Source organism: Misgurnus anguillicaudatus, chromosome 9, assembly GCF_027580225.2.
Source record: "Misgurnus anguillicaudatus chromosome 9, ASM2758022v2, whole genome shotgun sequence".
Lineage (NCBI taxonomy): Eukaryota > Metazoa > Chordata > Actinopteri > Cypriniformes > Cobitidae > Misgurnus > Misgurnus anguillicaudatus.
Genome location: NC_073345.2, coordinates 11,452,304 through 11,465,764, shown reverse-complemented (window position 1 = coordinate 11,465,764; position 13,461 = coordinate 11,452,304). Strand labels below are relative to the sequence as shown.

General features: G+C 35.9%; 1 protein-coding gene and 1 long non-coding RNA gene across 2 annotated transcripts in view; both read left to right on the top strand.

The window, feature by feature from the left end:
• LOC141366079 (uncharacterized) overlaps window positions 1-13,461 on the top strand; it is a 411,784-nt gene that overhangs the window by 363,518 nt on the left and 34,805 nt on the right. The window lies entirely within an intron of this gene.
• Window positions 1-13,461, top strand: part of grk6 (G protein-coupled receptor kinase 6) — a 55,039-nt gene that overhangs the window by 33,297 nt on the left and 8,281 nt on the right. The window contains exons 4-8 of the mRNA XM_055180003.2: window positions 5,324-5,401; window positions 5,589-5,689; window positions 5,929-6,021; window positions 6,518-6,581; window positions 11,799-11,939. Coding sequence (XP_055035978.2) covers window positions 5,324-5,401; window positions 5,589-5,689; window positions 5,929-6,021; window positions 6,518-6,581; window positions 11,799-11,939 — 477 coding nt within the window. The remainder of the gene's footprint in view (window positions 1-5,323; window positions 5,402-5,588; window positions 5,690-5,928; window positions 6,022-6,517; window positions 6,582-11,798; window positions 11,940-13,461) is intronic.

Sequence of the window (13,461 nt, the reverse complement as noted above, 5' to 3'; positions counted from 1 at the left end):
AATCAAAAATGGCATCCGGGTTGCCCTAAATGGTGTGGTCACAAGATTCAAGAAAATTATGTTTCTGAAGGATTTTATTTCAGGGTGAGCACAAAAACTTAACCATAGACCTTAAGTAGACACCTCTGTTTTATTATTATTATTATTATTATTATTATTATTAAATAGTAGGGATGTAGCGGTATCAAAAAATCACGGTACGGTAGTATTTCGTTATGATGCCCACGGTACGGTAATTATTGAAACATTTGCAGGAAGAAAAAAAAAACAAATGAAGACTTGGAAAAACTCCCATAAGTGTTTATTAAACAAGACTGAACATTACAATGTACAAAGTGTAGTTAAGTGTTTACAATTTTCATAAAAAGGACAAAAAAATTAAGTTTCATTTTAGTTTGTCGACTTTAAACTACTCCCAATCAGTCAGGTTTTAAGAATTGAGTGACTCCCTCAATTGACCTAGTTTTTATTATTATTAATATTAATGCTAATGTTTGATACTCATATGAAAGCAACGGTTGTGATTGTAGAATCAAGAAAAGATGATGGGTTTTAAGATGGGTCAATTCCTGAAAACAAAAACAACCCAGTAAAAAATGAAAATTGCTTACTTATTGTAGCTGGACTTAAAGCTGAGGTCAGCTCACTTAATACAGGGGCGCGTTTCCCAATCGGAAGTCTGCAGCATCTATGGGTCGCATTTGTAGGCTGCATACGTAATGAAGACCGTCTTATTTCAAAATATTAACATTTTTCAAGTTGACTATTATTCTTATTTAATCGTAGATTATTGTAACACGCTTATGACTTGCGAATGTAATACTCAGTTAACTTAAATACACCAGGCGTTTAATGACGGATGCAGCCTGCATATGCCACCTAAGGAGGCTGCAACCTTCTAATTGAGAAACGGCATACACACTCTGCTCATTCACGGGTTTACTCACTCGTTTTTTGAATGTCCATCACATTTTGTCCTTCCTCGTTTCTTGTCACAGCGAACGCGAACTTTTTCGACACATCAGATTTAAAATCCGTGTTTCTTTTGCTTCCGCCATTGCCGCTCCACTTGTAGAGAGGCGTCAGAGTAGCACGCATGGGATTATGGGAATTGTAGTTCCCGCGTCCCTCCACTCACTTTTAGGGATGGGCACGGATATTCGAATATTCGATCGGCAATAATAATTCGAATTTAAAAAATGCTATTCGCATGTTTGTTTGTTTTTAATGTGCCACCTTATTTAATGCTTTTTCACTTCATCTATACTCTTTTACAGACTTAAATGTAAGATATACATGAACATTAATTCATATATATTTCTGATTGTTTGGCAATGCAGATTGCAGACGAATTTAAGTTTTTTTCTTTTATCTCCGGGTTTGGCCGCGCCGCGCCATATTTGGCCACTGGCTCAGTGAGGGATCACGTGTTATTAAACGTGCTTCTCCGCCGCCCGCATCAACACATCATGAGAGATTTGTAAGCTTTCTGTTATAAAGTCTACTTTATTTTGTTAATAACGCAACAGACACGGAGAACGAAATGAAACGGAGAACATTTATAATATGCGGTGCTCTTTCAAAAATGAACCGGATAACTGCACATGGCTGTTTAAAAGCAAAGCTCCGTCTTTGTGAAATGTTGTTAAATTAAGCTAACGTTAGTATCTTTGCACAGTCAACAATAATCTATCGAGCCAGCTTACGTTATTTGTAAAATAATGTTAAATACAGATATTCAATCTTGTTCAATCCGTCTGTTGTTTTTATCCGATAACCATCATCACTTGCAACACGAGGAAGAGTTTTCTCCGCAGCACCGGCATTGTATCTAGTCAGAAGAACGGGCTTTCACCGAAGCAGGTAGGGTAAAGATGGTTTCTTTATTCACAAATACATGTCAAACTAAACTGAGAAGATATTTATATGTTGACTGAGCAGTCGGTTATGTAGATGCGTTTTTTCATTTGCTCCGGGCTCTTATTTGGAGTCTGTTTAAGGGTGTTTAAATGATGATAGCCTACTTTGTCAAGTCCGAAACTTTAAACTTCGCAAGTCCTCAAACTTCGCTTAGATTTGGGGTTATTGTATAATATTTGGTATAATATAATGCATGTAAGATCCAACAGTAATGAATTCATACTAACGACCGACTTGAAACTAAGGGTTTGACTGACTCAGACTTCGCTCCGCATGGGGTTTTAACGCCTTTTTTTCTGTAGGATATTTTTTAAGAATAATTTAAAATATATATATACAATTTACAATGTTTTCAACTTAAAAATACATACATGCATATACATACAGAATATAAGTTTAGCTTGTTGTGGATATTTCCTAATTATAAGCCTTCTGTGAAATTATGACAAAATGAAAAATACAAAAGACGCATGTCTTAATTAACATAATTTAAATAAACGAATATTCGAATATTCGTTCTTTATGAGCTTAAATATTCGAATAGTAAATTACTGGAAAATGCCCATCCCTACTCACTTTACTTGACCGGAAAAAAACTACACGTGTTGCCCGGAAGACCTAACGTTTTACCGATCATGTGACCACGGTGGTACCGGGAAAATCTTCTACCGCAATACCACGAAATTTATAATACCGTTACATCCCTATTAAATAGTTATCTAGTTAGCTTCAGGAACACTTAACTTTGTAAAAAAATTTTGTTTGTTTGCTTGCCGTACTTGTAGTCCTTACTTTTAATACAAAAGTATGTTGTACTTTTTTATAATAGAAGTATTATAAACCAAATTTTTATAATAAAAGCCAATTTCAACAAATCACTTTTTATTCAGAATGTCAGTCCACATTTTGTTTCAGGGTTTTTTGTGTGTGTATTTTTGAATTGTTTAATTCGATTTATTTACTTATTGTAAAAATTTGTAATGAAGTTTGTAAAGTACACAACATGAACCATAAATATTACACCAAAACAATGTATTAAAATAATATATATAATGTACACAAGCAATAAGCCACAAGAGGCTGTGTTGTATCTTGAATAACTTGTACCTGTGTACACAGATGTTCGACACATGGGCATTGCGACAAAATTCAATGCTGGGCTATGTACTGCATACTTGTGACCTACGCATACAAAGTACACACGGTTACAAAAATTCAGCTCTGCGAATACTCTGAACTATACTTCTACCTTACGTCACGGTTGAAGGGTGTTGTTGGGCTTGACGTGAAGCAGAGTTGGGCTTCACCTTCAACCCCTTCAGCCATGACTTACAAGCGCTATCCTCAAATACAAATATTAAAGCAAAAATATTTATCAATGCAACTACATGAAGTAAAATCGCTGGAAAAAATAGTCCCTGAATGGTTGTCAACAGTAACACAACGTTTCACATGTTTACGTTGCTAAAGGTGATACACAGAATCATTGGGTTCAGAGTTCATAGCTGTGATTTATCAAAAATATAACACAGCTATTGACGAATCAAGGACTGGAACTAACCATTTTATAAAATATAATTAAAGGCACTCCACTTTTAAAAAAAAAATCTAATTTTACAGCTATAAATATTCAATTTTACCATTTTTGGAATCCATTCCATCCATCCATCTCCAGGTCTGGTGCCAGACGCCACCACTTTTAGCATAGCTTAGCACAATCCTTTGAATCTGATTAGACCATTAGCATTGCACTCAAGAATGACCAGAGTTTCGATATTTTTCCTATTTACAGTAAAACTTGACTTTTCTGTAGTGACATCGAGACCGACAAAAAATAAAAAAATCAAGGACTTTGCTGTCGTACCAAGGCTGCAGCAGGCGCAATGATATTACGCAGCAGCCGAAAATAGTCCCCTTAGTAACAATAGTTTCAATAGCAGGGGACTTTTTTCGGGCAGTGTGTAATGTCATTGCACCTCCTGCAGCCATGTTACGGCAGCAAAGTCCCTTTAATTACTGCAATTGACTTTTTTTTATAAAATGATGTAGGGCTGCATAACAACTAAACGCAATTAATCCTTTGCGGAATAAAAGTTGTTTACATCATATATGTGTGTGTATGGTGTCTAATAATTCTGTATATGTAAATACACACACATGCATGTATATATTTAAGAAATATTTACATGTGTGTATATAAATTTTTATATTTATATTAGGGCTGTCAATAGATTAAAATATTTAATCGCGATTAATTGCATGATTTCATGAGTTAACTCGCGATTAATCGCAAATTAATCGCACGTTTTTATCTGTTCTAAATTTACCTAAATGTAACACTTTTTAAGTTTTTAATGCTCTAATCAGCATGGATTTGGATAATATATATGCTATATGCAAATGTATGTCTACAACAGCCTGTTTACATTTTCAACAGAACCATCAGCCATAGTTTTATAAATGTTTTTGCCTTTAGAAGACCTTGTTTTTAGCATTCTCTATTAAAAAACTTCAAAACAATTGGAACAATTGTTGGAATCTGACAAAGCATGACAGAACTATACCTGTTAACGCAGAGCAAAAACAATATCAATATATGTTACATATATGTTTTTCTTTTATTGTTTAATTTTGACATTGAGACAGACCACTTTAAGATACTGTAGGTCAGATAATGCAAGGGTTTAATATAATACTTTTCCTTAACAGTTAACCAAACATTCACTTCAGATATAACAGATTATAGGTCATACCTGCGTGAATTCTTGTCAAAACAGATATTTTTAAACCTGTAATTTTGTGTTATGTCTATATATATATAGGGTCACGCACTCGCGTGTTTGTGTGCATGCGCTTCAGACGTCTGCGTCAGACATCGCTTTTGAGTCTTGTCACTCTTAATAACTCTTTTAACATCAATCAGATCCCGAACTTTATCTCTCTTAATAATTAATTATTTTAACATCAAGAAAGTCCTGCAGTCTATTTTCTATAATTTCTGAATGGTTTAAAAACAAAACTAAAAAGTGAAAGAAGACGCATCTTTGCTTTATATGGATTTGGGATGGTACACCTCACAGAAAATGTTCTTATTTTTATGAAAATCTCCGACTCATCTAGACAGCGCCGGTCACATGCTGCGTCTCAATTCATCCAGCTGTGGGTCAAACAGAAATTGAGGGTTGCGTTAATCGCGTGTTAATAAAATTATTGCCGTTAAAATGAATTTACGTTAACGCGTTATTAACGCTTTTATTTTGACAGCCCTAATTTATATATAATTTATATTTTATATAAATATGAATACTTAATTTTTTCGTAAAATTATACAAGCATGTGTGTGTATTTTTTTAGAATGAATGTAGATTATCATAAAGGCTACAGCTAATGTTCGTTATTTCAGGCCGAGTATGAAGTAACGCCAGATGAGAAGAGGAAGGAATGTGGACAAGAACTCTTAGACAAGTACCTCAGTCCAAAGGTAAACACTTAAACACATCCTTTGACTGCTTACATTAGTGCATGTCACAAATATAATTCATTCTTTTTAATAAAAGGTCTCTTTGAGTAGTATAATTTTAAAGTTAAAAGACTTGTGTGTTGTATATATGTATACATATATGTGAGCGTATTTTCATTATTTTTATTTTTTGCCTGTATTTGTGCAGTCAGAAGACTACGTCCCAGAGGTAACGGAGGAGATGGTCACTAAGTGTGCAGAGCGCTTGCAGCAGGAGGCATGTAAAGAGCTCTTTATGGAGTGCACCAAGTGAGTCCTATGCACAGGAAACACCCATTATTTCATTAGTTTGCTCAAATTTCATTAGGATTTGAACAAAACCCTATCCTGAAGTATATATTTGCTACTCTGGCCTATAATTCATCCAGCGCTGTTACTACAGATGCCCTAAAATGTGCATAATAAATCACATGGCATTTGGGCTGCAAGGGTAAAATATTGTGTGTCCAGTGAATGTCTAGCATCTTTTACTTAATGTTGTTTTGTAGATTGATTCATGACTACCTGAGCGTGGCCCCCTTTGCAGACTACCTCGATAGTATGTACTACAGTCGCTTCTTACAGTGGAAATGGCTGGAAAGGTATAAACATAAGCTTAACAAATTTCAAGTTTTTTATGTTGTATGAATGTAATGATTTTGTGTAGTTCTGTGCCCTGCTATGTTAAATGAGTAGCTAAAAATGTTTCTTCACTGCCAGGAGTCTTAATTATTCCTTTGGGTGGCATGATTTATTTCTAAAGCAAAGCTTATATGAAACAGCTGCGAACTCTGAACTCCCTGTTTATTTATTTTTGGTCATAAAAATGTCCTCTTAGTAAAAGTCCAAGGCAGGGCTTAGACGATTCCCATCCAGAGACAGCAAAGAATATGATATGCTGGAACAAACACTTTTAATTCGATACAGATTTTGAGCCACACTAACACATCTGATATAATATAAATACATGTTTTAATGATGTTTCAAAAGATTCTTTTGAAGCAGAAGTTATTGTTGTTGTAAGTAAACAAGAATGGTTCATGTTCCCTTTTCGATTATTATGCCATTTGTTAATTCTTCTCGTCCTTTCTTTGACAGACAGCCGATCACAAAAAACACATTCCGTCAATACAGGGTGTTGGGAAAGGGTGGATTTGGTGAGGTGAGTATAAAATGATTTAGACACAGATTTGTTTATAGTACAAACATATCTGGGTGTTGTTAATCAGAAGTGGCACTAAATCAAAAGATATCAGTTGGTTTCAAGGCTCATATGCCTGCAGTCCTATTTTTGTTTTGCTGTCATAATTCCTTCATATTATCATATACATTTATAGTCATAAATCCTTCATGTTATCAAACGAGCTAATAGTCAATGCTGGCAGATATTAAGAAAGCAAATCTTCTACCAGATAACTGATGGCATTGAGAGCCTTTATTTTTGCCCGCTGCTGCCCTGTTGAAGGCCCTTTTGGCTGAATCCCACAATATGTATCTAAAACATAAGAAATTACTTTATTTTAGGAGCATTAACATTTCCTTCATTGTGGCATAATTCTCATGACAATTAAGCAACCCCCAGTTCTGACTAAAGTACTGCCAAATTCTAAATACCATATCAAAAATAAAAATGTTTATCTGTTTACAGTGATATTTGTACACACATAGCACAAACACACTTTTAAGCAAAACACTTTGCAAGAAATAGACTTTATTTTGATAGTCCACTATAGGCAATATACCATTAGACATTCTACTTGACTATAAGTGACTTTGCAACTATATGTCAACCAGTGTTGGGCAAGTTACTTCCAAAGTGTAATACATTATATATTACAAATTACTGTCATTTGAAAGTAATTAGTTACATTGCAATATTACTGTCTCTGAACTGTAATGAGTTACACTACTTTTGCGTTACTTTTGAGTTACTTTCATCAAAAGAACAGAAGTATGACTAGGCATTATAAAATGTTAAAATGTAGTTTGTTGCTGCTTATAAATCTAGAAGTTATGTGTTGGCCCTCGAGCTTTGAATAGGCAAAGTGAAGACTTATGGCAAAATACAGTAACGATCACGGTCAGAATCATAAACATAGACAAATGATCTGGTAAAAGTCTGGTAAATTATGGTACAGATACCAAACACAAAAGAGCCCACTATAATGCAACCTATAGCTTAATAACATGGCAAGACACGCAACCTCTTTTCATTTATATTCTTAAGTGATCAATTTTAATTCAGATTCACAGCACAAACCTGGCATGCACTTGGTTGACACAACTTATCAAAAAGTGCTATTGGAGGATCAGGCCTCAAGGAATACAGCTCATTTCAGTACAATATAAGGATAACATGTAGGCTAACATACAATTGCTTAATAAAACAGAGAAACAGAGGAACACTGCTTTTTGCCAAACAATGAATATAGGCTCCCATACAAAGGCTGGTAAAAACTTTAAACAGTGATGTTTAAATGTACTATTTAGATAAACCATGTTTAAGTCTTCACTAATGTTATGTTGTAGTTTAGGTTGCTGTTTGTAATAAAACTGTAGATAGCATAGGAATAGCATAGCAATCTATTATGTATATGGACTGTAATCATAGCAAACGCTTACCTTGTCATTGCTGGTGTGATATGGATTTTACTGGCAAGATTTCTAAAAGTCTCTTTACTTCTGAAGTTCAAGCAGCATTGGAGACCGAAAGAAACTTTCTGTTGCTTTAACTTAGTGCTCTTATTCGCAAAATTATGCGTGTGCGGCGCTACCGGACCTGATTGCGACCACTTTAGTCAATGCTATACAGCCGCGGACTTCCCAGATTCGGCTCTTTAAGAAACATGTCTATATTTGACGCGCACCGCGTCCAAATCGAATTTCAAATACAAAGTTAAAGTAAAAATAAACAGGTTGCATACAGCACGTGGAAACAGACATACGCTGCGTCCCAACCCGCCTACTTCCATACTATATAGTAGGCAAAGAGCACGAGAAGTAGTGCTTTTCGCCCACTATATAGTATGGATGTATGCGGTTTGGGACGCAGCCTATTTTAAACGCAGCTTTTTCATGTGTGGTTGCTGGTCGCGCGCATTGGTCAAAAATAAAAAAATAAAAATAATACGGTCTAACTTTGAAATGCATTGTTGTAACGCGCTCGTTACTAAGATTGTAACGAGTAAAATATTACCAAAATTTTATTAGTAATGCGTTATATTACTGCGTTACAGCAAAATCTAATATATTACTGTAATATATTATATTTTGTAATGCGTTACTCCCAACACTGATGTCAACTAACTCTCATTAGAGTATAGGTTAGTTAGAGCAGTGTTTCCCAACCCTGTTCCTGGAGGCGCACCAACACTACACATTCTCCAACTCATTCTATTTAAACACACCTGAACCCACTCATCAGATCCTTAGCAGAGATTTCACGAGAAATAATGGGGTCAGTTGTGGGAGACATGCAAAATGTGCCTCCAGAAACAGGGTTGGAAAAAGCTTGGTTAGAGGCTAAAGTTAGACTAGTAGAGATTAGGGTTTGAAGAATGAGTAGAGGTTAGTGTTAGTAGAATGAGTAGGGGTTAGTACAACAAGATGTTAGAGTTAGTAGAAGGAATAGAGGATGTTAGGGTTAGTAGAACTAGTAGAGGTTAGGATTAGTGCACTGAATAGTGGATGTTAAATTAGAAGAACTAGTAGAGATTAGGGTTAGTGCAATGAATAGTGGATGTTAGGTTACATTTTCTTTTTCTTTTTTATATATTGTTTTCTCATTTCTGTGTAAAGCACTTTGAATGACCTATGTGTATGAAATGTGCTATACAAATAAACTTGCCTTGCCTTGCCTTGCCTTGCCTTGCCTTGCCAACTAGTAGAGTTTAGGGTTAGTAGAACTAGTAGAGGTTAGGGTTAGTGCACTGAATAGTCGATGTTAGATTAGAAGAACTAGTAGAGGTTAGGGTTAGTAGAACTAAGTAGAGGTTAGGGTTAGTGCACTGAATAGTGGATGTTAGGTTAGAAGAACTAGTAGAGGTTAGGGTTAGTGCAATAAATAGTGGATGTTAGATTAGAAGGACTAGTAGAGGTTAGGGTTAGTAGAACAAGTAGAGGAAGTTAGGGTTAGTAGAACCAAAATAGGTGATTAGGCATAGTAGGACAAATAGAGGATGTTAGGGGTTGGTAGAACAAATAGAGGATTTTGGGTTAGTAGAACAAATAGAGGATCTTTGGGTTAGTAGAACGAAAAGAGGATGTTAGGTTTAGTAAAACGAATAGAGGATGTTAGGCATAGTAGAATGAATAGAGGATGATAGGGTTAGTAGAACTAGTAAAGGTAAGTGTTAGTAGAACAAGTAGAGGTTAGCGTTAGTAGAATGAGTAGGGGTTAGTATAACTAGTAGAGGATAGGGTTAGTGCACTGAGTAGTGGATGTTAGGTTAGAAGAACTAGTAGAGGTTAGGGTTAGTGCAATGAATAGTGGATGTTAGGTTAGAAGAACTAGTAAAGGTTAAGGTTAGTGCAATGAATAGTGGATGTTAGGTTAGAAGAACTAGTAAAGGTTAAGGTTAGTGCAATGAATAGTGGATGTTAGGTTAGAAGAACTAGTAGAGGTTAGGGTTAGTAGAACAAGTAGAGGTTAGGGTTGGTAGAACAAGTAGAGGAAGTTAGGGTTAGTAGAACCAATAGAGGAGATTAGGCATAGTAGGCTTGCCGCGATAGTCGGTGAAACGGTGATAACCGGTGCTTCAGCCTCTCACCAGTTAGATCACTTGCCCACCGCGACACCGTCTTTCACCGTCGTTTTGATATTTTCGTGTAATTTAATCATTTAGTTTCGTTAGAGAGAGCAAACTGAATGTGTCTGGTGGCTGAATTCAGCGGAGCTGAATGCGCGTCACGTCACAGAGCAGCAGGTGTCAGATTTCATTTATTCCTGTCAGAGTTTGCGAGGCGAGCTGACTGACCAGACGAAGGCAGAAGCCGCGTGCTTACTCGTTTTTGTTATAATATACATATATGATGTTTAATATAAGCGAGATCGTTTTGTTGTTGTGTTTATCATCAAGAAAAATAAAAAACCCATCATTCAAGCAGTGCTTTATGGAGAAGTAGCCGGTTGCTCTGATTGGGACTGGCTGGTTCTTTGAGAATTACCTGCGCACATTGACTCAAGCACTTAAGTAAACCAACTGTTGCACTCGCATTGCATGCAAGTTCATACGCAATTTAACGCAGCGTACACAAGCACTGCATTAAAACAGTTGCGTAATTCAAAAGTGAAAGTAAAATGCACGTCTGCATGCGCATTTATAAGCCCCTCCCACACGGTGACACCGGTATCACCGGGTTTGTGACGCGCTGATTAACCGGTGGGAAAATTACGTCACAGCGGCAACCCTAAGGCATAGTAGGACAAATAGAGGATGTTAGGGTTGGTAGAACAAATATAGGATATTTGGGTTAGTAGAACGAAAAGAGGATGTTAGTGTTAGTAAAACGAATAGAGGATGTTAGGGTTAGTAGAACTAGTAGAGGTTAGGGTTAGTAAAACGAGTAGAGGATGTTAGGGTTAGTAGAACAAGTAGAGGTTAGGGTTATTAGAAAAAATAAAGGAGATTAGGCATAGTAGAACGAAAAGAGGATGTTAGTGTTAGTAAAACGAATAGAGGATGTTAGGGTTAGTAGAACGAGTAGAGGTTGGGGTTATTAGAAAAAATAAAGGAGATTAGGCATAGTAGAACGAATAGAGGATGTTAGTGTTAGTAGAACTAGTAGAAATTAGGCATAGTAGAATAAATAGAGGATGTTAGGGTTAGTAGAACAAAGAGTATGTTGGGGCTAGTAGAACGAATAGAGGATGTTAGGGTTAGAAGAACTAGTAGAGATTAGGGTTAGTAGTCTGATATTTTCAATATTTTACTAAAAAGTTCTATCAAAATAAAGTGTTACTTAGTTTGGTAGACTTCCTATTACAAACAGTAAAATTGAAGTCAAAATGTATTTGATCACTTTAGTTTTCTGTGTTAGGGCACCTAAGTCCAAAACTGACTTTATACACTTTTTTAAATGTAAAATTTAGTCTAGAAATTATTTAGAAACGTTTGTTGTTTTCAGAAGATATCTAAATACTTTGTGTACCAACTCTGTAAATCTTGTAAGTATTTTTAACTCTGCTGAAATCTAATTAATTAGCAATCTCACGGCTACTCATTTAGCCCACAAAGTCTTATAAAATATCTCTTTGTGTACAGAGTTTTCCATTAGTTTTTGCTCTTTAAACTCAATTTTTAAAATGCATTCACATTACATAACAAAGTTTTATGTGAATGGACCTCTCAGTTCCCCATCTGTGTTGTTTGCGCCCAAGGTCTGTGCATGTCAGGTCCGGGCCACAGGGAAGATGTACGCCTGCAAAAAGCTGGAGAAGAAACGGATCAAAAAGAGGAAAGGGGAGTCTATGGCCCTGAACGAAAAGCAGATTCTGGAGAAGGTGAACAGTCGGTTTGTTGTAAGTATCAAAAGTGCCCTCGTTCCACCTGATCTAAAGTGTGAGCGTCACTTTTCTTCACATCTGTGCTGTTACATCACAGATGTTTTTTTTTAAGAATAACACAAACAAAGTCAATGATGTTCTGATGCACTGAGAAAATAAAAAGATTAGGCTTTACTTTTCCAGATCAGCTCTGACTTCTCATTCTGGACTTTGCACGGCAGCTCTCGTGTTTTATAATAAGATTTGGACACTTCACAAGTGTATTATTAAATAGATTTAGCTGACTAAAGCTCTCTTCTTAAACCTAATGTGTTGCCGTGCTGTCTACTGCCCGCATAGGCAAAACCTTTAAAGGCCGCATCCCGAGAGATATTGAGCAGCATCAGGATCTCATTTGGTATTTTCTATAAAGACAGCACTTCCACATGGCACATGCATAAAAAATAGTGTCCCAGTTTTTTAAGTATTATTGTGTATTATAAGTACTACAGTAACTACTATTATGTGATGGTTTCCCAGACAGAGATTAGCTTAAGCCAGGACTAGGTCTTAGTTTAACTAGGAAATTTAAATAGTTTTAATAAAAATGCCTTACTAAAAACATTATTTGTCTGCATTTTGACGCAAAACAAAGGGCACTGATGTATTTTAAGATATTGTACAAGTTGTTTTCAGTTTGGACAGCTCTTACATTTATTTTAGTCTAGGACTAGTCTAGTCCCTGTCCAGTAAACCGCCCCATAGTGTATTATAAATACTAAAGTATTATAGTGTCCCATATTATAAGTGTTATATTGTATTATAAAGCGGAGATAACTCCATTTTTGTGAAGAACTTTTGTAAGAGATCAGAGCCATGAACAGTACTATACGGTGTTTTCAGTGTTGAGTGAATGCGTCAGTGTTTGAGTTGGGTAAGAGCGCCACCCAGTGAATAGCGAAAATATAAATTTGAGGTAGGAACTACTCAGGAAAGCGTTTTCTCTTTATTGACGAGATGACTCAACAATATTGATTGATATTTATCTGGATATCGCCATAATTGTGCAATTGTAGAAAAATATGATTAAAGACTGTGGTGTTTATTTTCATAAATCATTTAGTACGCAGCAACAGTTGCGCAGTGATACTTATGTAATGTGATCTGAACGCTAGACTAATATAAATGTAAGAGGTGTCCAAACTGAAAACAACTTAAATATCTTAAAATACATCAGTGCCCTTTGTTTTGCCTCAAAATGCACACAAGTAATGTTTTTAGTAAAGCATGTTTGTTAAAACAAGGTATATTTCCTAATTTAACTAAGGCCTAGTCCTGCCTTAAAGGACAAGTTCGGTATTTTACACTTAAAGCCCTGTTTTCAGATTGTTTATGATGAAATAGAACGGTTTTGACTTAAATTTCGACATATGCGGCTGCCCCGAGAATTTTCGGGTGTTTGTGTTTCAGCTCCCACCTCCACAATGGGTCCAATGGTGCACCGGAACAATCCTTCCCAAAATGCATTAAACTTTCGTTTACAAAGACGTGAAACTCA